Consider the following 24929-nt stretch of genomic DNA (forward strand, 5'->3'; position numbering starts at 1 on the left):
TGAAAGGCAGACACGGGAAATCCCTAGTACAAACCGACTGGCAAGCTAGACATGGTGTCTAGCTCTTGGTTTGATCGAGAAACTTTAATATAAACAAAATGGAAGAGCAAGGGATGATTATCCCTAAAATCAATCTCAGGCCTCCATGTGCAATCTACAAACATTACACACATTCACACATAGTTTTCCACACAAGAAAGAATATGCATAGACACATGTACAAACCACATACATTAATAATGGAAAATAAGAAAAAAATTAGTAATTATGAATTACAGGTATTATAATAAATAACTTAATTTATTATGTAATCAACAATACAATAACAAAAGATTAAAAATAATATGTTGACAGATAAAGTAAAAAGTATCTTGGATGCTCTAACAGAAATGAATGATTGAAAAGCTTAGGATAATTCTGCATTGCAGAATCAGACATGCCACTATTTGACACACAAAGTGCTGATGAATACTCAATGAAAAATCAACACCATTTATTTATTTATTTATTTAAAACAATCTTCTCTCATTGTATATACCAATCCCAGTTCTTCTCCCTCCCCTCCTCTTGATCCCTCCACCTTCCTCCCACCTCACCCCCATCCATTACTCAGAGAGGGTAAGTCTTCCCATGGGGAATCAACAATGTCTGGCATATCACTTTGAGGAAGCAACAGGCCCTCCCCACTATATCTACATTGAGTAAGGTATCCCTCCACAGAGAATGGGCTCCAAAAAGTCAGTTCATGCACTAGAGATAAATCCTAGTCCCATTGCCAGTAGACCCACAGATTGCCCAAGCCACACAACTCTCACCCACATTCAGAGAGCCTAGTTTGGTCCTATGCAGGTTCCCCCACTGTCAGTCTGGAGTCAGTGAGGTCCCACTAGCTCAGGTTAGCTGTTAGAGAATAGCAAGGACCATTATTATAATTCCTTCAGAAATACCTTAAAGTTAATTAGTAAGTGCTAGAGATAATATTATTGAATAAGGCATCAAAACTAATAGGAGGTGAGAACCACTCAATAATCACAAGTGAATTCAAATGAAAGTAGTAGGCATAAGAATGTATCAAATAAAGGAAAAGTTCAACACCCTTAGCCATCAGAGAAATGCAAATCAAAACAACTCTGGGATTCCATCTTACACCTGTAAGAATGGCCAAGATCAAAAACACTGATGACAACTTATGCTGGAGAGGTTGTGGGGAAAAGAGAACACTTCTTCATTGCTGGTGGGAATGCAAGCTAATACAGCCCCTTTGGATATCAGTGTGGCCAAGAATGGCAATTTCTCAGAAAATTAGGAAACAACCTTCCTCAAGATCCAGTAATATCACTTTCGGATATATATCCAAAGGATACTCAATTGTTAGCAGCATTGTTTGTCATAGCCAGAACCTGGAAACAACCTAAATGGCCCTCAACTGAAAAATGAATAAGGAAAATGTGGGACATTTACACAATGGAGTACTACACAGCAGAAAAAAATAATGACGTCTTGAGATTGGCAGGCAAATAGATGGAGCTAGAAAACATCATATTGACTGAGGTAACGCAGACACAGAAAGACAGTTATTACATGTACTCTCTCATAAGTGGTTTTTAAACATAAAGCAAAGAAAACCAGCTCACAAATCACAATCCCAAAGAACCTAGACAACAATGAGGACACTAAGAGAGACGTACATGGATCTAATCTACATGAGAAGTAGAAGTAGACAAGATCTCCTGAGTAAACTGGGAGCATGACGACCTTGGGGGAGGGTTGAAGGGGAGGTGAAAGGAAAGGAGAGGAGCAGAGAAAAATGTATAGCTCCATAAAATCAATTAAAAAACTGAAAAAAATGGATCAAATACATGAATCAACTTAAAATAAATTTGGTTAGCAATACAATCAGCTATAAGGCCAAACTCCCATATTACTGCACCAGTAAAAAGTACATCCATGTGTCTTTGTCTTTATGATGCCATGGGTTCATTATCTACTGAATATGAAGTTTCACAAATAACAACATTAAAAATGAACACTATAAGATAAAAACAATGTTTTTTTAGCTGGATTTTGACAGTGGAAGTCTGTTGGCAGTAAAGTTATTAGTATATTTAAGAACAATTCCAAGGAGTTGTAATGTAGTAAGAATTTTCTCTGTATGTGATAGGTTGAACAAAAGTGGACTAGTAAATAGAGCAGACAGTCAGAGGAAAATACACCTGGAAAGGCCTCTTACTTTACCTATGTATAGAAAGGTACAGTCTTTAGTCTTTGATTTAGGTGAATAGAAAAAGATAAATAATACAACCACTGTTATATGCACACTTATGCTTAACTGAGATATGTAACTGGTAAACAGGAGAGGTCACAAAACCAGCTATTATAAAAGGAATAGTCATCAACCCCTAGCTGAAGAACTGACTCATTACTGACTACCCACTGATCCCACAACTGTCAATTTATTGGTGCCACATTTCCTCCAATGGTAAGCGTCACTGAGATATTTGACGCAATTGTCTCCCGTGTTTTTGTTAAAAGACCTGTGTTTCTAGTAGTGTGCATTATTGCATCAAATTAAATAACATTAAGTAAAAATATGTATAACAATATCCACATACACATAGGCATATCATTTTTTTAGTAAATGTAAAATAATGATTCCCTATGGCTCTTTCAAACATTCTTAATGTTATTTATTCCTGCTGCATTTATTTTCTTTATATTAAGCTCCCTCGCAACTTTTCTTCAAGCCCCGCTCCCCCATTTTCCTATTTCCCCTTTACAGAATGTATTATTACAGCATGTAACAGGGCATGTGTATTCTATTGTCCCCATCTCTAAAGCACCTTCCCATTCACACCCATTTTAGTTTCCCAATTGCTACAGGTTATAGACTTACACCAAAAGCAAGGATCTACAAACAGGAGAGCGCATGAAGCATTATTTTGCTGGGTCTGATTTGCCTTATCTGTTATAATATTTTCTGTTTCCATTCATTTACATGCCAATGTCACGATTTCACTTTTCCTTACAAATGACTGGAACTCCATTGTGATCAAGTATCATATCCAGTCATCAGTTGGAGGACATAGAAATTGCTGCCATTTCATAGCTATCATCAATAGAGTAGCAATAAAGAGAACTATACAAGAACGTGTGGAGTAGGAGGTGGTCAAGTCCTTCGAGCCTATGCCACAGAGTGGCATAGCTGGGTCCCTCGGATGATCTACTTGTAGAGTTTTGAGGATTCTTCACATGGGTTTCTGTAATGCTCACACCAGTTTGTAGTCACACCAACAGCGAATGAGGATTCCTTTTCACAGCACTGACACAAGCATTCGATGCTATTTGCTTTCTTGAAGGTAACTTTTCTGACTGATATAAGATGGTATCTCAAAGTAGTTTTAATTTGCATTTTCGTAATTGCCAAGAATGTTGAACACTTTGAAAGTGATTAGTCATTTTTACTTCTTTTAAGAATTCTCAGTTCAAATTCATGAACTGTTTTTAAATTGATTTGTTTGTTTTCCAGATTCTTTGTTTTTAAGTTATTTACATATTGTGGATCTTAGTCATTTATCATATACATACACATACATACATATATACACGTAATTAAAGAAAACAAAACATGATTTTGATAGTTAGTGGTGGAGATTTGGGAAAATTTGGAGGGAACCAAAGAAAGGGTAGAAATTATATGAATACAATACTTGTATAAGAAGTTCTCAGAAAATATAATAAATAAATTTATTTTTATGTAAAATGTGTACAGTCAAATTTACAACATAGGATTATAAAGTAGTTAAAAATTAAGTACCATTCTTGCCAAAGATCCAAATATGGTCTCTAGCACTTGCGTTGAGTGGCTTACAACTGCCTGCATCTCTAATTCCAGGCAATTCAACCCCATCTTCTGGAGGTCACTGTACTTACATGCACAATCCCATTCATACACATTCACACATAACTAAAAAACAAATAAAACATTCAAGAGATAAATGTAGTACTTCATGTTCAAATTCAAGTACATGAGAGAGAACATAAGCATTCTGTTCAAATATTTAGCATATGCATTAACTTTTATTTTATTATATTTATGGGAATGACCTTAAAATCTAGCTTATTAGTAATGTGATATGCACAATATCTTGTTCTAGCTTTGCTCAGCTTCAACTTATTTTACCTGCTCAAATGAAATATTCTGTCCCTTGACCTGCATCTCCCCAATTACTCTGTAATCAATCAACCTCTGGTATCAGAATTTTACACATTGTTCCTGAGAGTTCAATATCTAAATATGTTTTGAAACACATTTCCTTTATATTCATTAATTAGAAGCTGTGATATTAGTTCTGAGAAATAGATATTAAAAGTGATATTAAAATTATTAAAATATATATTGCTAGTTCAACTTTTGATAAGAATACCTTGTTGAGAACTGACTTAAACACCGCGACATTTCACGCCACCAAGGAAGAAATGGATTAATTTTGGGAACTGGAAGTCATTTGAGGCCTCATTCATGAACCTGATGAGAAATCTCTGTTTATTTACCTTTAATTCTTGTGGAAAAAACCTCTCTCTTTTCTATCAGTCCATGTAGACACCAACTATCAAGAATTTATTAAAGAGTTTTTACTTGTTTTTCTATGTGACTATTGAGAAATGGTGATTGTAGTTGATTTTGCCATCTTGGGACCCTGTTTTCTCATTAATCTTGAAAACCAGGTTTTTTGATTTCTGTGTGCCAAAAGTATAGCAGAGTTTTATAAAGAGAAGAACTGATGCGGGCCCTCTTTGAGGCCACTGCTTGCCTGGTACTCGACAGTCGTCTGTCTCCCTTTTCTCTCTTTCTCACTTACAAAACTTCTCCACCCCTGAGTCACCTGCCAGCCTTGTTATGCTTGCTCTTCACCTTTCAGGTCCACAGGGACTAGGAAGCTCATTTCTGCACAGACACATTATGCTATAAAACTCTCGCCCTTCACTGACTGAACCATCAAGAAGACCCTACTCCAGAAGCTCAACTCATCCGATGGCACCAGGTGAGTCTGTGGGCTTCAGACTGTCCTGTGAGTAGGAGGTAGAGAACTGATCACCAAAACATGCAGGCCATGTGATCCCCTTTGACAGCAGGAGGGCAAAGCGTAGCTGATTGTTCCAGCTTTAGGAATATTTTCAGTGATAGAAATCTGTGTACTCTGGATTCCTTCAGAAATTGTTCATAAAATATGATATAGCAAAATTAAAGCAGAGCTTTGGCAAGCCAGATGACTTTAAGAGAGCATTATGAATGGGAATAAAAACATGCGTGGAGAACAAGCTAGTTACACGGTTAAGAGAGCTGTACCATGCTAGGACTGGTGACAGAGTCATCGGGCACTAGTCCTGTGACTCAGTATCTGCCATTTACTGACAGAAATGTGTTTTAAAATAATTTCCAAGTATTTAAAATGTACTGTCCTGTTCAAATTCATGACCTTTGTTCAACGTGTTTCTAGATATTTTTCCTAGTTTACCTATGTTGAAACTGAACAACTTAATTTATGAATAATCTCTAGAGCCTGAAGGATAGTCAGCCACAGATCCAGAGTTCGGTTGTCTCATCCAACTGTAGAATTTAAACAGTTCACTCTGTGCCTTATGGGAAACATCTGTGGTGGGGATGTGGATTTAAACATATGTGGAAAATAAAGAGGAGATAATTTGGAGCAAATTATAAAAAAGTATTCAGTTGACTTTGGAGCTGCCCAGCAATGTGGTTTACTACCTCAGAAAAGTGCGAAAGCTGACTGACAGCGGCAGGTTAAGCCTGGTGACCATCAGAGGTGTTGTCTAAGACCTAGAGATCCTCGAGACAATAGGGAGTTCAGAGTCGGCCTCATAGGAGTTTGAGTTTTGATTTTTAAATTCTTGCAATCTCAGACACTGGAAAGTACACTCAGAACAGGAGCTCTGGGTAACACTGTTTTCTTTTGTCTTGTGTATTCCTACAGAGGAGGGCCAGATTGCTGTAGTGTGTGGCTGGTTCAGATGCCTCAATGAGACGAGACTTCCCTTCTCCTTTTGAATGTGTGTAATTTGTATGCACGTACTTCTCTAGATTGCTCATTTTTGTCTTGTTCAGTGACTTTTACCTGAGGCCATTTTTAGCCTCATTTTTTATGTGTTTTTTTTTTTTTCTGAAACAGTCAGCAATGCTCACTGATTTCTTTCCCAGTCTGCGCTCTACTACTTTTACATTATTTCATAACACCCCACGTGTAGTAAACAACTGTCAAGGTCTTTTCTTTCCACTGAGACCACCTTGAGGCTATGTATTACTGACACACATCTGTTGACGAGTGCTCAGCAGACAGAACCAGGAGCGTCTGTGCACTTCCTTGGCCGTCTAGCGTGTATAGCAAGGTGTAGACAGCCCCAGCTACAGTTCACGACACTGACATGTTTCTCTCTCCCCTCATCCTCAGATAGCACAGAACGCTGGTGCTAATGACACAATCTAAATAAACTAAAACAATCTAAAATATTTACTATCTACATAGAGTAATGACATTCAAATAAATTTAATAACATATTATTATAAATACTGCTATCTTAATTTCAAACTATAGACATAACATTGAGCTTTATAAATGAACCTTCATTTTTTCCTTAGCTGGTTTAAAGAACATTTGGATTGTATGGGCAATATTTCTTAATAAAATTGGTAGCATATAGTCTTCCAATTTGTGAGTATTAACATTGCCTACTACAATAAGGAAGACTTCAACATATTGAAGTTTGAAGAAAGAGTCCTGGTAAGAAAATTGAGAAACAAGAGTCTGTATAAGAGTTAGATGAATATGTCTGTACTTTTCTAAAGAGAAAGGAGGATTGGATGAGGGAGGGGAGCATGTGAGAAGGGGCTGAGAGGAGAGGCGTGAGGAAGGGGAAAGTGTGATGGGGCTAGGAAAAATTAATTAATAAAAAGAGCTAGATAAATATGAAAGAAAAAGACACAACATTGTAGTTCTCCAAGTGAGCCGAGAAGGCTAGATGATGGGCGTCATTCCCTTCCTCAGAGACAGTCTGTATTTACTAGGGTAGAAAGAGCACTGACTAAAGCATTTGCTGAACAGATAGGAAGACACCTTGTGTGGCATATTTTTTAGAAATTTGACATTTTAGGTCATCTTCACAGCATTTAATACTTAAAATCATCTCAGGAAACTGGTTTGTGGATTGCTGAAAGAAAATAAATACTTTCTAAATAATTTACTGCATCATATCCTCTGCAGTAAAAATATTTCTTGAAAGAGATAAATGTAGGTTTCATGTAACCATGAGGCGAGACATTCCACACCCATGCAACTTTGGACACATGACAAAGCAAAGGCTTTCTGTACAGAGGCATGTCTTTAAGCCATTGTAATGCCCTGGGTGAGAAGGATTAAAGGAGGAGGAAAGGGGCAAAGAAGTAGTCTCCCAGAAAATAATGTAAAGGTGGAAAAGTCTGGTCTATAGAAGTCTTTTCCCTGCTGCAGACAAAGGATATACTAAAACTTCAGAAATTCTTCTACACCACTTTCAGTATTATTCAAGAACTTCGGCACAAAGGGATGGTAAACTTCGATGCATGACTTTGTTGCTGATAAAGAAGAGCAAACAGCAGAGGCTGCAGGAGGGGACTTGGTGAATGTAAATGATGTGCAAGGGGCAGACAATGGAAGGTGAGGGCCACCTAAGGCCAAAACAGAAAAGATGGATAGTAATAAAAAGAAAAAAAGGACAGGTTCTCAGAGAATGGGCAGAAATAGAAAATAAACAGTTGTGCTTGGGAAAGGAACGGACGGTCAGAAGATTAATTTGCATAAGGTCTAGCGGATCCTTTCACAGAAGGACCAGACAACGCAAAGACGTGCAGCACCAGGTAAGGAAAGACAGACCTAGAAGACCTTCCTGACAAACTCGCCTTGAGAAAGCTGACTATCATCCCACGCTGGTAGATTATTCATGTCTAGAAAAATCAAGTTCTTGTGATATCTTCATTCTGTGTATTCCAGTCACAAGGAGACAAGAGTTCACAGAGGACAAGTATCAAGCACAAGGTATTTTTGATCAGGTATTTTTGGTCTTGGAGCAGAAATAAACCACCTATTGAATTTAACTTTCTCGCAGAAAATGACTCAGATAAGTAGAAACACAAAACCTTGTGACTAATTTTTAAAACCTTTTTGCCAGGGGAATGGTTGGGGTTAGAAAAAGAGGATGTCATGCTCCAAATCTTATTCCTAGCCTAGAGAGTTTACTTGGCTAATTGTTTATTTTCTCTTATATTTAATATGCCCAGTCTTAGTATGGAGCAGAAGTTGAAGCATTATACGGCTATACTGTTCTACTGACAGATTCACAATGCTGACAATCAATGGCTCAGTTTTTATGCCTTCTGTATTAACACTCGTTGGGATACCTGGCCTGGAGTCAGTGCAGTGCTGGATCGGAATTCCATTCTGTGCCATGTATATCATCGCTTTAGTTGGGAACTCCCTAATTTTAGTGATAATCAAAAGCGAAAAGAGCCTCCACATGCCCATGTACATTTTCTTGGCCATTTTGGCAGTCACAGACATTGCACTTAGCACATGCATTCTCCCCAAAATGTTGGGCATCTTCTGGTTTCATATACCACAGATTTCCTTTGATGCATGCTTGCTGCAAATGGAACTCATCCACTCATTCCAGGCAACAGAATCAGGCATCCTCCTGGCCATGGCTCTGGATCGCTATGTGGCCATCTGCAACCCCCTGAGACATGCCACCATCTTCTCTCCACAACTTATGATCTGCCTTGGAGCTGGTGTCTTACTCAGGTCTTTCATTCTCACATTCCCAATGATATTGCTCATCAAATGCCGCCTAAAGTACTACCGAACTACCATTGTTTCTCACTCTTACTGTGAACACATGGCCATTGTGAAATTGGCAGCTGAAGATATCAGAATCAACAAGGTCTGTGGCCTCCTTGTTGCCTTTGCCATCTTAGGGTTTGACATAGTCTTCATTACCTTCTCCTATGTGCGAATCTTCATCACCGTCTTCCAGCTGCCTCAGAAGGAAGCTCGATTCAAAGCCTTCAACACCTGCATTGCTCACATCTGTGTCTTCCTACAGTTCTACCTTCTGGGCTTCTTCTCTTTCTTCACTCACAGGTTTGGGGCTCACATCCCCACCTATGTGCATATCCTCCTGTCAGATCTTTACCTCTTAGTCCCACCTTTTCTCAACCCCATTGTCTATGGTGTTAAAACTAAACAAATCCGTGACAAAGTCGTGAAGATGCTTTTCTCCAATAAACCCCTGTGAACATCAAGGATTCCCTCTGTTGAAATGCTGTGTGGTTTCTAAATAGTAACTTGAATGAGTTAAATCTATGTTTTCTCCAAACAGGAAACTGTGATAGCATGTGAATTTAAGATACTTATAGTTTGTAAATGTATGTGTTAAATAAAATCAACCGTGTTTAAATCTGTTTAAATTTCAAATTATTTAATGCATTTTTCTGGCTTGTAACTATAAACATATTCTTATATGTTTCTTCCTAACACTGTGGAGCCATATTAAAAACAAATTTTGGATCAGCATTTTCTTCAGGAAAATGTCAGAGCAAATTTTGTAAATCACTCTTCTGAATTTTTAACCCAGCAAAGCCTTTAATTTTGACTATGCTTTACCTACTGGTATTTCCTTCTCATCTCTATTTTGACAAATTTTCAAACAGTTAGCGTGCTTTACATACTCTCTATAAAAATTTAGTGATAATATATAGTAAGTAATTCAGACAAAATTATATAGTGAAATCTAAAACCAATTAAAGATACCAAGTAATGTACACAGGGAAATTTCATAGGATGAACAAGAAATTATGATATTCACAAATAAGCTTTTAAAAACACTGAAGCAATGATACGAATGTAGGTGTGGATGTTGATTGGACCTTCATTCATTAGTTATTGTAATAAAAATTTGAGTTTTACTGTGCTTTATTAAAATTTAGAGTTTGAAGAGTAATTGAATACAGAGGCAAAGCTGTAGTATTTAACAATGGCTTACTGCCGGCATTGTCAGTAATTTGTCCTACCCACCTTTAAGTCACAAAATCTTAGGACACACTGCCTGACACTTATTAGAACAAAAGTGGTATTTGCATTTATGATAGCTAATATAATATACAAATGTGTACAGGAAATTATACACTCAGAAACTTATTTCATTATTATTAAGGTAAAGAAAGCATGCAAATAAAAAGATAATTATATAATCCTGAGCTAACCACACTGGCTATGAGCAGGGCCTCTGCTTCTATCTTCACATTTTCCACATCCTCTTTCTCCATGTCTTCAACTTATCGTTTTGATGTATCTATGAATGCATCAAATCATGTCTAAATTTTACTCAACAAAAGAACAAGTCTGAGATCAAATGAGCTGATTACAAGCACACACTAAAAGCATTGTAGATGGGGGAAGTCATGTTGATTTCTTATTTTGGGTAAATAATTATTTGAATAAAGAAAATAAGAAGGCATTTATAAAAGACAGGGGATTGGAGAGGGGAAAGAAGAAGGGAGGAAGGGAGGAAGGGAAGGAAAAAGAGAGCTTGAGAAAGAATCATTCAGTAGGTATTTAAACATCAATTTTGAGAAAAAAATTTTTTTTTTCAAAGAAACAAACATAAGCAAGCTATGGTGCTTCCAAAATAAAATTAGTGTGTCTGATGAAATGGATTGGTAATTAAGCCCTTGCTGCTCAAGTGCAGAATTGTGATCCCCAAAACCCATGTAAATGCCAGATGGTTATGGCAGATGCCCTGCAATTTCCACAAGAGGAAAAAAGAGCAAGACTTCTGCAGTGCGAGCTGACTGAGAAAGATAAGACATTTAGGCAAGCCCTGGGTTGATTGACATACCCTGTCTTGATAAAAAAAAAATGAATCTTGACCCCAGACTCAGGCTTTCAAATGCTCTGCATACTTCTACATGATTGCCTACACGAATTTAAGAAGTTGTACACACACACACTTGCACACACCACACCACACAAACAATATGAAAAAATAGTAAACATGAAATATATTTATTGCATAATAAATAATCAATAATAAAAAGAAAGAACAATGTTTTTGGTCATAGATATAGAAAAAGATGTTTAATGAGATAATGTTGTAAAAGGAGCGGCAGGTAGAGTTAGTGGACCACATTGGAGCACCACTCTGTTGTAAAAGGAGCAGCAGGCCGCTTCCTGGCACCCAGCTCCCAGCTAACTTACACCTAAAATAATTACATGGAAATTTATTCATTTAAACACTGCCTGGCCCATTAGTCTAGCCTCTTATTGACTAAGTCTTACATATTAGTTTAACCCATCTCCATTAATGTGTATTGCCACTTGACTGTGGCTTACCGGCATGAGTCTAACCAGCGTCCACCTTGGAGAGGAGAGCCATGGTCTGCCTGACTCTGCTTTCTTTCTCCTAGCATTCTCTTTGGTCTACTCCACCTATCTAAATTCTACCCTGTCAAAAAGCCAAGGCAGTTTCTTTATTTGACCAATAAAAGCAACACACAGAAAGAAGACTCTCCTACAGCAAGATATTAGAGGTGGATAACTAAATAACATATTTTAATGCTGAATTGGAGTCATAGTCCAGTGCTTGTGACACACACACTGGTTTTATTAAACCAGTCACAGTAACACACCTTTACACAGTGTAAAGGGCTATTTCACAAATTCCTCCTTTTTGTATAAATAAACAAGAAAGGTTTTATTTCTAACATAGTAAAACTATATACAAGAAGACCAATTATGAGGTAAAAATTGCATTATTCTAGTCCATTTACATTTTGCAAATCTAGAGAAAATACTCCACTATCTATCTTATCTTACTCTAAAGTTTTATGCCTAAACCATTTTTGTCATAACTTGCATTACCACACTAAAATAATATCTTTTTAGACCTTAAAGCATGCTTTTAGATAAACAATTTAAGCTTTTATGTCTCTAAACTTTATACATTTTATACATTTTTTTAAGATTTGGTAACAAAGAAAACTATGACTATCTTGTCTTCAATTCCATCAGAGACCTGAGAAGGATAAAATATTACTCAAATAAACAAAAAGTGGAGATCAAACAACTTCTAAAACTATGAAATGATAGAACATCTGACTGCCTGGCCAGTCACTTCAGTGTTTCTCTGTAACATTGGGACATCTATTTTGGCCTGCGGGTCTAGAATATATGACAGACTTTTCTGTAAAGCAGGAACTTTAAAGGATTGTCATACTTTGTCTTGGCAAAGTTCAGCAGTCACTTTCTTTTACTTTCTGCTTGTCCAGTTTGGACAGCACACTTTCAGCAGTTGAGGCAACTCCTTGCCAAAGGTTAGCTTTTGATACATAGAAAACAAACTCCACATGGAGGTTCTTCAATGCCCATCATCCTTTTTGAAATAGTTTGGTGCTGCCAGGAGCAGACTTGTCTCACTCTCATGAAAATCCTTACGTTATCAAACATTTTAAGTGTCATATTCTGTAGGTCTTTGAAGTGTTTGGAGCCTTTCTGTCTATTTAAAATATATCTCTGTTTGATGCTGAAAACATACTTAAAATGACTTTAAGTTTGATTGTTATAGATAATTAACTACTACCCCGTATTCTTTTGTTATCCTAAATAATCTTCAAGGACTAAAACTTTACATTACCTTTTAAAATGAGCTGTATAGATACATTATCTTAAATAAAAATAGAAACACATATACAGTATTGCAAAAAAAACCCTTAAACTTGTATGAATATAAAGAAATCCATACAAATTCAAAATAGACTCAACAAGCCACCCTTTTATCTCTTCATTTTTATATTATACCCTCCCCTTTTCCTTTTCAGAAGAAATTTTTCAATATAATCTCTTTTGTTTAGCTTCCTTTCTGATCATTACCAATAACAACTTCTAAACAACCAATCCCCTAAACAATTACAATCATCCATAACCCACCGAATGATCAAAAACCACCCACCCTGCCTCTTGGGGATGTGGATATTGTGCTCTCTAGACTGCTTTCTATTGTCTGGTGATACTGGCGTATTTTAGGAGACCCTGAGAAAATTGGGTTAATGGTCAAGTCCTAGAAAAGCTAGCTGTATCATTTGTTTTCCAGTCTCTGCACAAAAAGTGTAAGGCTTATCTGGAGTCCTGAGTGGAATAGTCTGTGAGGCTGGACCATCTCAGCCAGCAGTCTTGAAGCTTTTCTGAATGCAGTACTCTGAGGAAACTGCCACAGAGGCACTTTAAGAGGCTAAATCACCTAGCCCACCCATTTTTTATTGGTGTCTTATCCCCTTGCTCTGAAAACAGGCAGACATTTAAAGGTAACATACTTATATGTATCAATACATGTATAGAATGCGAGGTGTGCACATCACCCCACAAAAAAAGGACATGAAGATTTATTATTAATTATGAAAGTGTGACCTTAGCTTATTCTTGTTCCTAACTAGTTCTTATTACTTAAAGTAATCCATATTTTAATTTACATTGTGTTATGTGTATCATTTATCTTTACTTTGTATTTTTTATTCTGCTTCCTCTCCATCTTGCTGGAGACTCTGCCTTCTTCTTCCCAGAACTCTCTTTGTTCAGAAGACTTCCTACCTAGCTTTGTGCTTTTTAGTTTTTTATTAAGCCTATCAGAGTAACACATCTTCACACAGTGGAAAGAAATGTCACACAACACTCATGCACTCAGAATGTTTATTTGTACATCTAAGAATCAAATTACCAATTCATTGGTCACTAAAATTCTTTAATGCTGATAGATGTTTTTATGTATTTTAGATAGATGTCTATGAACTGAAATCACCAGCAAAATACAAGGTGCTTGTGCTGCTTGATGCTTTTACTAATGCTTAAAGGTGCAGATTGTTGATGGAGGAGGGTTATCTGTCTATTGTTACTTTCATTGGTTAATAAAGAGACTGCCTTGGCCTTTTTGATAGGCCAGCCCTTAGACGGGTGGAGTAGACAGAACAGAATTGTGGGAGAAAGAAAGCAGAGGCAGGCAGACGCCATGACTCTCCTCTCTGAGACAGCCGCAGGTTAGAATCCCCCTGGTAAGCCACCACCTCGTGGTGCTACACAGATAACTAAATATGGGTTAAATCAAAATGTGAGAATTAGCCAATAAGATGCTACAGATAATGGGCTAGGCAATGTTTAAATGAATACAGTTTCCGTGTAATTATTTCGGGTAAAGCAGGCCTGGCGGGCGGTGGAAAGTGGCCTGCCGCTCCTTTTACAGATTGTAATTTTGATCAGATGATTCATATATAGTAGGGGAATTCTTTTATTTTACTTGGAATTTTCAGGACATCAGATAATATTTGATTCTATGTATATATCCTGATTGGCTGCTGTGTTCTTCAATGAAAGACGATTCTCTGTTATTCACTTGATCTTCAATACTAGTTTCTACTAACATATGCATTGAATGTAATCATTTCCTGTGTTGTATATTATAAATTATTCAGCTTTTTGGATATATAATTGATGTGTACAGGAAGTATACAAATACCTTTATTTTGATGGATCCAATATTACTCAACTCTTAATTAAAGTTTTGAATTTCTATACCTAACCAATAATTGCCTAATATGTGTTTAATAATATATTCCAAACCTGTCTATTGTTTCCCTACCCGTTCTGAATTTGGGTAGAAAGTGAACATAGGTCTGCATGTATGCTAACTATATAGGAATAATAAAATGTAATATTTCATATATCCAAGAGTCCCAGTCTCCAAGAAACAAATACTATACATATTTTGGTGACATCTGGTAATCCTTGACCTAAATCCTTGCATTTTACTTTCATCATTTATGCCTGGTGACCTGGGTCCTTCCTGTACAGTAGCAGGCAGGGTAGGGCTTTGTAGGCCTCAGCTCTGTATGGGTGCTTCACTGCCTTGGGAAAACTCTGGACTCGGGTGTCTTTATGATTGCGTTGCTGCTTCCAGTGACAACTGCCCACTCTATTTCTTTCCCAAACACAAACATTACAGTATAGGGAAGTGATTGCATTTTTTTTTATTCTATTTTATTTTTCTAGGAAATGAAGTGGCTGTCAAGTCACAGCATATCTGGCACTGATTCTTCATGGTAAGCGTAGGACCTGTGGTCCATGACAAGACACGAATTACCATGGACAAGAAATCAGTTTATATCTTATAACTAGTTTTAGGGTTCTTGAGATGGCACTTCTTTGCAAGATACTCTCTCAGGTCCATCCATATGGAACAACACAATTGGTTTGTGACAACCCTGGACTAAGATCACCTTCTAGGAGTAAAATAACTACATATTAATAGCATATTCACTGAAAAAAAGATATAGCATATTGCATAGTCTGAGGAAAAATAATAGACTGTTTTACTGTTTCAAACTCTTGGAGGGATGTAATACTAAGAAAGTCAAATTGTGAAAATTAGGGTAAATATCTAGAACCATCATTAAACATACAATATGATATGTGAAGCACCAAGAGCTTTCAGATAACTAAGATCTTGTTTAAAGAATGTATGAGGTGACGTCATAGACTTTCCTTCATACACTTTGGCATGGTTATAGCTGCTTTCTTTGCTCAGCTCATGTTTATGAAGTCTTGTTCTCAAATAAGCAAGGACAACCCTTAAAACACGCATACAAGTAAAATTATACAGACTGAGCAGGTTATATTTAGGAATATATATGTATATACACATATAAATATAATAACAACTAACATCAAAAAGGTCATAGTGGAGTGTTTGGGTGGAGGAAAGAAAAGGGAAAATGATGCAATTGTAACCTCAAAAAATTACAAAATAAGAAGAGATGAAAGTACAGATTATGATCTTATAGAAACTCAATTCATACAGAAATTTAAACAGATTGTTTTAAAGAAGCTCAATATTTTTTTTAAAAAAAACAGAACAACACTTTAATACTTCAGAAAAATGAGAGATAGAGATAATTTACAAAACCAAACAGATACTGTCAAGCTGGAAAACCACACTAAATGAAATTAGAATTATTAAGGAAACATCAAATACTGCTAGACAGATGAAAGAATTAGTAAGATCACATATGGTCAATATTAAATTCTAGATTAGACAAAAAAAGATGAAGAAAATTTTGGACAGTATTAATGGGATAAGTTTTCAAATTACTGGAATTAAGGATCAGAAAATATCAAAGAGGCAGAAAGTATATTCAGAGAGGTAAAAACAGAAAGTTTTGTAATCATAGAATCAGATTCACGTCTGACAGCCAAATCCAAGTACATTGTATATCTCAAGATGCAATTTTACCAAATTTTCCAAGGTCAAAGATAAAGGAACTATTCTCAAGGCAGCAAGAGAAAATGAATGAATAACACACAAGAGTTGCTATTCAGTTGGTCTTTGATTATGCAGAAGAAACCATACAGATCTGATAAACATGGGCTGAAGAAAATAGCAAAATGATAGTGACCAACCAAACTGACAATCAGGACTAAACGTGAATTTAGCTGATAAGGTTAAGCGATCTTAATACCATCAGATCTTTTGTACAACATGGCCAAGGGAGTTCTTTAAAATATGTTTGAAGTGATGCAAGTGGTAAATTAGAAAATACCCAGTGCTAAAAAACTCATCCCAAAAAGTAGTTATGCAGAAAAATTTAGAGTGCTCTAAAGCGAACATGGTAAATAAACCATTCACACATGAAGTGTAAAAAGCTGAAAGTAAGATAATTTCAAACAATGACATTATTTTGAGATAGACAGCAGAGAAAGATGTAAAGGTAGAGATAAAAATTCAAAACATGTGGAAGAACTGAAGACAAGTCAGAGCTTTGCTGGTGTTTTTATTTCTTTATTTATTGATTTTATTGAGCTATACATTTTTCTCTGATCCCCTCCTTTTCTCTCCCTTCCCCTTCAACCCTAACTCTTGGTCCCCATGCTCCCAATTTACTCAGGAGATCTTGTCTTTTTCTAATTCCCATGTAGATTAAATCCCTGTATGTCTCTCTTAGGGTCCTCATTGTTGTCTAGGTTCTCTGGGATTGTGATTTATAAGCTGGTTTTCTTTGCTTTATGTCTAAAGCCATTTATGAGTGAGTAATGTGATAATTGTTTTTCTGTGTCTGGGTTACCTCACTCAATATGATGTTTTCTAGCTCCATCCATTTACCTGCAAATTTTAAGATGTCATTATTTTTTTTTCTGCTGTGTAGTACTCCATTGTGTAAATGTACCACATTTTCCTTATCCATTCTTTGGTCAAGGAGCATTTAGATTGTTTCCAGGTTCTGGCTATGACAATGCTGCTATGAACATAGTCGAACACATGTCCTTATGGTACAATTTAGTATCATTTGAACTTACACGCAAAAGTGGTATTGCTGGGTCTTGAGGAAGGTTGTTTCCTAATTTTCTGAGAAATCGCCATACTGATATCCAAATTTGCTGGACCAGTTTGCACTCCCACCAGCAATGCAGGAGTGTTCCTCTATCTCCACATCTTCTCCAGCATAAGCTGTCATTGGTGTTTTTGATCTTGGCCATTCTTACAGGTGTAAGATAGAATCTCAGGGTTATTTTGATTTGTACTTCTCTGATGGCTAAGGATATTGAGTTTCTTTTTGTATGTCTAAATCAATGATAAATCTCTCTTATTTCAAAGTAACTTCTTATTATGAAAAGGTACTTTAATTTTTAGCCTTCATAGTTATTACAAACCATAAATCCATAAAATATGAACCAAATATAATATAGTAGGCAAAACAGTACCAGAATAAAACTCTAAATCAGATTTAAAGATTGTGTTAGAGTAAGGAATGAGAACTCAACTGTAATAAAGCTAGAAGATAAGCATGAACATTGTTTTAGTAAACTTCATACATCAATAACCATAGTGTCTGTAAAGAAATTAAAATTTCTAATTGAAAAACAGAGTGATGAAATAGACTTAAAAAATGATATATTGATTTTGAGAAACCAGTTGTTTCTAAAGGTCATGTACAGACTGAATGTGAATGGGATGAAATAGGAAATTTTAGGTGAATGGACTACAGCACAAAGCAAAAATAATCATGAATTTATTAGGTAAATTGAGCCATAAATAAAAAGCAGTAGCGAAGACAAAGAACTCATTACATAATGATGAAGGGATTAATACAGCTTTGAAAAAATCTACATGTTTATGCACCCAATATCTGAACATTAAATAAAATAAACTTTAAGAGGCGTAAAGAGACTGACAGAATACAATGTACTAATTAATAGATGACATCAACACCTTCCTGTCAATGTGATGGTATTATAATATCAGGTTGACATCAATGAAACAGAGTTAACTTCACTATGGACCAATTGTACCTGACAGACATCTGAAAGATTGTATCCAACTGCAGAACACACATTCTCAAAAATGTGATGGAGATTCTGCAGGATAAATTCATGTGGCACATCAAAATGAGTCAAAGAAATTTAAAAAATTAAATTATTAAATTATATTATGTCACACAGCTTTTTTGATCAGAATTCCATAAAATCCCAAATCAGTAACAAGGATGAAAAACATCTGGGAACTATACAGATATTTAAAAACAATGAGCAAACGCTAGTTCAAATAAGAAGGTAAAAATTATATATTTTTCTTCATACATCATATCAATACTTATGGAGCTATATTACAAACAATTCTAAGATGGGAGATTAAAAGATCAAAGGTTACATGAAACAGAAACTCTATTAGAAGAACCAACCTTTCAAAGCATCTTAAGAAGCTTATCGAGAAAAGACCAACTAAACTCTAAATTACTACACGGTAAAGAAGCAGAGAATGTTGGTTTAAAAAATAAATATAAAAGACAAGTATTACATCATGCTCACATTGTGTATGGAGAATTTGATCTTGGGGTCACAGCCAGTTGTTGAGTTTAGTCAGGAGAAATATCTATATTTCTAGATGGGAGCCTGCTTGCCATTTCTTGTCCTGAAGTGGCAACAGAAAAATTATATCAGAGGTCAGAAAGGGTTCATGTGGAGAAGGTTACCTAGTGTAACCATTTTTTTTTTGGTAGGGAAATGAAAATACTATGAGACAAAGTGTGGGATGAATGGGATTTCAGGACAGTAAGTGCCAAGCTATATATTATCCTCTTTGTTTTCCATTGTTGACTTTCTCAAGCCAGACTCTAGAGATTGGCATATTCCATTGCAGTCAGACATACAGTGATATTAGAACTAAGTCAATCATGCTGTTCACATTTCTGTGCACGTTTACTCAGTGTGGTCTATTTGGTATCTCACAGTACAACTAGGAGTGGAAACCTCTCTATTCTTCCATCTAGTGAGACATTTAAGGCTAAATTTATGGATCAAGATTACCAGACAATTTGGCAGAGATAAAATAAATAGCTGTTATTTTATTGTAATATATTCATGAATGAGTTATTCATTGAGCAAAAGTTCCTATATATTGTTAGACTAAAAATATTTAATCCATTTTCTTTGGTAGGAAACAGTAAAATATTAAGGGAAGTACCACTTTGGAGAAGCAGATTTAGGTATAAAATTGGCTTTATAGACTACTAAATGATTTTCAAGAAGACAACCAAATAATGAATCATTTTCTATCTGTTCTTACCTAGAACTAAAATTTAGTTACCTACAGTACTTAGCTATAGAGTCTGTTTTTCCACAGTCTAGACCACGCTTGAAGCTTTTCATTGTTGTCTCGCGTTCTGGATGCAAACCCATATCTAATTACATGTTGTATTGCATCAGTTTTTCCAGACAAATTGGTAACAAACATTTAAAAATCTCTAGAGAATTCATTATCCTTTATGCTTAAATTGTGACATCCTGCTGTGATCTTGTCGGTAGTAGTGCGGAAAGGTATTGGAAAGAACCACAAACTGGAACTTTGGCACTGACAGGGTTATAGCCTCTCTCCTGCATGTATCCTTATTACTCTCTAAGGACTACAGAAAGCCTTATTAATTCATCATGCTTGCTTTCAGAGTTAGAACATTCACTCACGGTAAGAACAACTGTTTTACAAAGCATGTGAGATCAGAGAAAATATAAAAGGAAACACAGAATGGATGTTGAGAAGAAAAAGGGAGGAGGGCAGGCAGCAGAGGAGTGGAAAGAAGAGAAGAACCAAGAGAGCTCAGGAAGTAAAAAAGTTCTCAGTTAATTACATAGTTTTAGTGATTCTCTCTCTCTCTCTCTCTCTCTCTCTCTCTCTCTCTCTCCCTCCCTCCCTCCCTCCCTCCCTCCTCTTTGTCTGTCTGTCTGTCTCCTGTATTCCTGCACCATCTAACTTAAACTAGAAAAATTTCCTAACCAGGCCTTTCTTTAGATGCCCCAGACTTCCACTTGAGGTAGCATCTGTCCATGAACTATTCTACATAAGGGAAAGGTTTATTTCAGACATAACAGAGCAGGAGTTTCAGAATGAAGTTAAAATTTCCACAGACCTTAAAACTCCCATTCCAACCCAAACACCAATAACTTTTCAATATGTTCGTACATCTCAGAGTATCCTAAACTTTCAAATTTATATAAAAAAACTCTATAAATTCCAGCTTCCACTTTTAGGGAAAAGGTGGAAACCATGCCATGCTTATGCAGGTGAGTTTGAAACTACATGGTTAGAAGCAATAGAAACTGGACTGTCAACATCAAGCAAAGCTGCAGTATGAAGGCTTGTGAGGTAACAGGAGTAGCACTTACCAGATGTGAAAAGGTGGGAACTCCAGAATCCTAATGTAGTTGCCTGAACTCATAGCTTGTGAAATTCTTAGGGTTTTATTTGAACGCTACATGGGGAAGCTTTTCCTTTCAGAATTGGCTCTGGATTGAATACAAAGCATGTCATATAGTCCACAATATCAGAGGATCTTTATGGTAGAGAAAATATTAAAAGGTGATTCATAACTTGATATAGATGGGTTATATATTGAGTCATCACTAAGTGACAAAGAGATAAAATTGACCTATCCCATTTCTTTTTCTTTTCCTTTTTTTCTTTTCTTTTTCTTTCTCTTTTCTTTTCTCTCTTTCTTTCTTTCTTTTTTTTTTTTTTGGTAAGGTGTTAACTTTTTAACTGTTGATTTTAGGTTACTATGCAAAATAATGAGTTTTTTAATCTCCAAGATGATTCACTTTCTTTCCTCAGTTAATTCAAACCTCTGCTGTCATATTATTGTATTCTACTACCCTTTCTGCTTCCCACTTTCCTTAGATCTCTTCGTTCCCTCTTAAGACCAGAGCAAGCTTTAACAGGCTTGCCTTTGGGAAGCTGAAGGGACGGTCTTGATGGCAGTAAAGGAGATATCTTACTTTAATGTTAACTAGCAAGGAAATGCAGATGATAAAGTAGGATGTAGACTGGATTGAGGAATGAGTGGACATAAGCATTGAAGATTTTGTTTTCTGTTTATTGTTGCCCTTATTCACTGTTCTTTCCCGACAGATTCTGGTCTTGTCAATGCCTTCCCCATTACAGAATAAGTGTGGAACTGGATTGTGCTCTAGCAGTCAGCCCAATGGCAACCTCAAACTTCAGCAGCATCATGTCCTCCACATTCTACCTCACAGGCATCCCTGGCTATGAGGAATTTCACCACTGGATTTCCATCCCATTCTGCTTCCTTTACCTTATTGGAATAACAGGAAACTGCATGATCCTGCACATCGTGAGGACAGACCCCAGACTCCACGAGCCCATGTATTACTTCCTGGCCATGCTTTCTCTCACTGATATGGCTATGTCCCTGCCCACAATGATTTCACTTTTCAGGGTGTTGTGGTCCATTTCCAGAGAGATCCAGTTCAATATCTGTGTGGTCCAAATGTTTCTGATTCATACCTTTTCCTTCACTGAATCATCTGTGCTCCTGGCCATGGCCCTTGACCGGTATGTGGCCATCTGCCACCCCCTGCGATATGCAACCATTCTCACTCCAAAGCTTATTGCCAAGATTGGAATTGCAGCTCTGCTCAGGAGTTCCATCTTGATAATTCCACTTATGGCACGTCTAGCATTCTTTCCCTTCTGCCGCTCCCATGTTCTTTCTCATTCCTATTGTCTGCACCAGGACATGATCCGCCTCGCCTGTGCTGACATCAGATTCAATGTCATATATGGGCTAGTCCTCATTACTTTGCTGTGGGGCATGGACTCCCTGGGCATTTTTGTATCATATATTTTTATCCTTCTCTCAGTGTTAAAAATTGCATCCCGTGAGGGTAGGTTGAAGGCTCTCAATACATGTGCATCCCACATCTGTGCTGTACTCATTCTGTATGTGCCCATGATAGGATTATCTATTGTCCATCGTTTTGCCAAGCATTCCTCTCCTCTCATCCACATCTTCATGGCTCATATCTACTTAATGGTGCCACCAGTGCTTAACCCCATCATCTATAGTGTGAAGACCAAGCAGATCCGCCAAGGAATCCTCCATCTCATTTGTTCTCCCAAAATCAGTTCTATTGCAATGTAGGCATTTCACCAAGACAAGAAAGGCATCAGTACTTGACATGTGAATCCTGGTAAACTGCTCCAGAGTGGTCAGCTAGATAAAAAGCAGAAGCAAGTCAACAAAGCACCACCAAGAGGCTGTGAATGGAGAGCATGGTGCTCTCCACTGTGATAGAAAGCCAGCCTTCACATTTGCTTCATAAATCTTCTTCAGTTAGGAATATGTTGCAAAGCAGTATATTGTTAATCATTTTCGTTTATCCTCTCCCACTTCTGCCTCAAACTTCATTCAAGATGATTTATCCATGAATATAATGACTTTGTTTTACTTCTGATATTATATAATATACCATGGAGTTTTAAGATACCTTATTCTTATATGATTATTATGTGTGAAAATGTACTTAAAGTTGGTAGATTTTTTGTCTAGAAATGAGGATGTACCATGGCTTAGTGTAATCCTAAACTCAAGCCCCTAAGCATCAATTTCAAATATTTACATACATATCTCTTTCCTACCTGAGGATAGAAAAGAAAGGGGAAGCCTCAAATTTTTGTAATTTAATTTTTAGGGATATTGTTTTCTTTTTGTGATGCCTGAGACCAAACCTAGGCCTTGGTGCATGCAAATAAACTCTTCTACCAGTGAACTGCTTCCCCTAGCCTAATAATTTTAATGTTAAAGAAAGCAAAGAGTCAAAAAATAAATAAATTAATTAAGATTAAAAAAGAAAGCAAAGAGCAAATTCTAATTGTTATGTGATCAGGTGAAACTAATGTTATAACTCATTGAATTAAATATGTCCCAATAGTAATTTATATAATAATATTTATCCATTAATATTAAAATATAAATACTAATGCAAATGTTTAAAAAATGGTGATAACTGAAGCATAAGCTCTTTTTAGCAAGAAGCAGATAACCTAGGAATCCTAATATCGTCTAGACCTCTTTTCAATACAGTTTTGGAGTTCCTTGGTCTGTGGTCATGCACAGAGTAGATAACAATTCTTTCAAGATTAGCTGGGCTTTCTTAGATCACGTGTCTATACTAGCAGCAACAGAAATATAATCAGGCAAACAACCAGATGGAAAGATAAGCTAAGACTCAAGAGTGTCTGTGTCCCCTATAGTGATATGCTTCAAAAATAATTCATGCATTTTCACACACATTTTTATAGCTTTTAAATAGGAACTGTGGCAATTGAATTGTGCTTGTTATATGTTGCTATATGTAAAATGATTATGAAATACATTGTTCTTGAAAAACAGAGTGACTCATTTGTATATTCATTTTAATATTATATAGTTGTCAAAAGTACATTTTTAAATATAAAATTCATTTTAATAATTTAAAATTAAAATGTTCAAAATGTGAGTATCTGATGTTATCCTGAAAAATTCACAAACTATTGTTTGCACCTTAATTTTGGCTTGGTTGTATCTGTTTAGCCTATTTATTCTTTTTTTTTTATTCGTTCAAAATTTTATTTTACATCCAACTGCAGTTTCCCCTCTTTTCTCTCCTCCCATTCCCTTCCTCCATCTCCCCTCAAACCCCCATCCAACTCCTCCTCTGTTTTTGTTCAGAAAGGGGAAAGCCACCCATGGGTATCAAAAAAGCATGGCAAATCAAGTCCTAGTAAGACTAAATACCTTCTCGTGTTTAAGGCTGAGCAAAGTAAGTCAGTGCAAGGAATAGGTTCCCCAAAGCCAGACAAAGCATTAGGAATGGCCCCTGCTCCCACTGTTAGGCGTCCCACAAGGAGACCAAGCTACACAACTCTTACATATACGAAGAGAGAATGTTACCGTGTTTATTCTTTTATTGGGCCTGTTTATTGTCTCATTTGCAACACATTCATCTTTAAAAGGGAATAGAAAATGAAACAAGAGATGTGAGTATCAAATGCAATGATTCACTTTATAATATGCTACATCTTTAAAATCAAATCGACTTCATGGAGGTATTTTTTAAAGATTTACTTATTTTTATTTGATGTGTACGAATGTTTGCTTGCATGCATACATATACACAAAATGAATAACTTGTGCACACTGAGGCCAGAAAATGGTATAGGATTCTTGAGGTTGGATTTACAGAAAGTTTAAGCCACCATTAGCATTCTGGGAATCAAACTTGGGTCCTCTGCAAGAAGAGAAAGTACTCTCTTTAAATTTTGTTTTGCTGTTTTTTCGAGACATGTCTCTGTTTCTCTGTGTAACAGTCCTGCCTACCCCAGCACTGATGCTGACTTTTAACTCACTAAGGTCTCCCTTCCTCTGCCTCCTGAGTATTGGGATTAAAAGTGTGTACCACCTCTGTCTGCCCCAGTAAGTACTCTTAACTGCTGAACCATTTCTCCAACTCCTT

General features: G+C 36.4%; 2 protein-coding genes across 2 annotated transcripts; both read left to right on the plus strand.

Annotated features, from left to right (window-relative positions):
• Positions 1 to 8391: 8391 nt before the first annotated feature.
• On the plus strand, positions 8392 to 9342 carry LOC125397343 (olfactory receptor 52A5-like). Its single transcript, XM_087907700.1, has one exon. It carries the CDS (start codon positions 8392 to 8394, stop codon positions 9340 to 9342), a length of 951 nt encoding a protein of 316 aa, XP_087763826.1.
• Positions 9343 to 21616: 12274 nt separating this feature from the next.
• LOC125397348 (olfactory receptor 51G2-like) lies at positions 21617 to 22576 on the plus strand. The gene has a single exon (XM_048429702.3). The coding sequence runs from the start codon at positions 21617 to 21619 to the stop codon at positions 22574 to 22576; it is 960 nt and encodes a 319-aa protein (XP_048285659.3).
• Positions 22577 to 24929: the final 2353 nt, after the last annotated feature.

The sequence above is a fragment of the Myodes glareolus genome, chromosome 7 (assembly GCF_982192425.1).
Source record: "Myodes glareolus chromosome 7, mMyoGla1.1, whole genome shotgun sequence".
Classification (NCBI taxonomy): Eukaryota; Metazoa; Chordata; class Mammalia; order Rodentia; family Cricetidae; genus Myodes; species Myodes glareolus.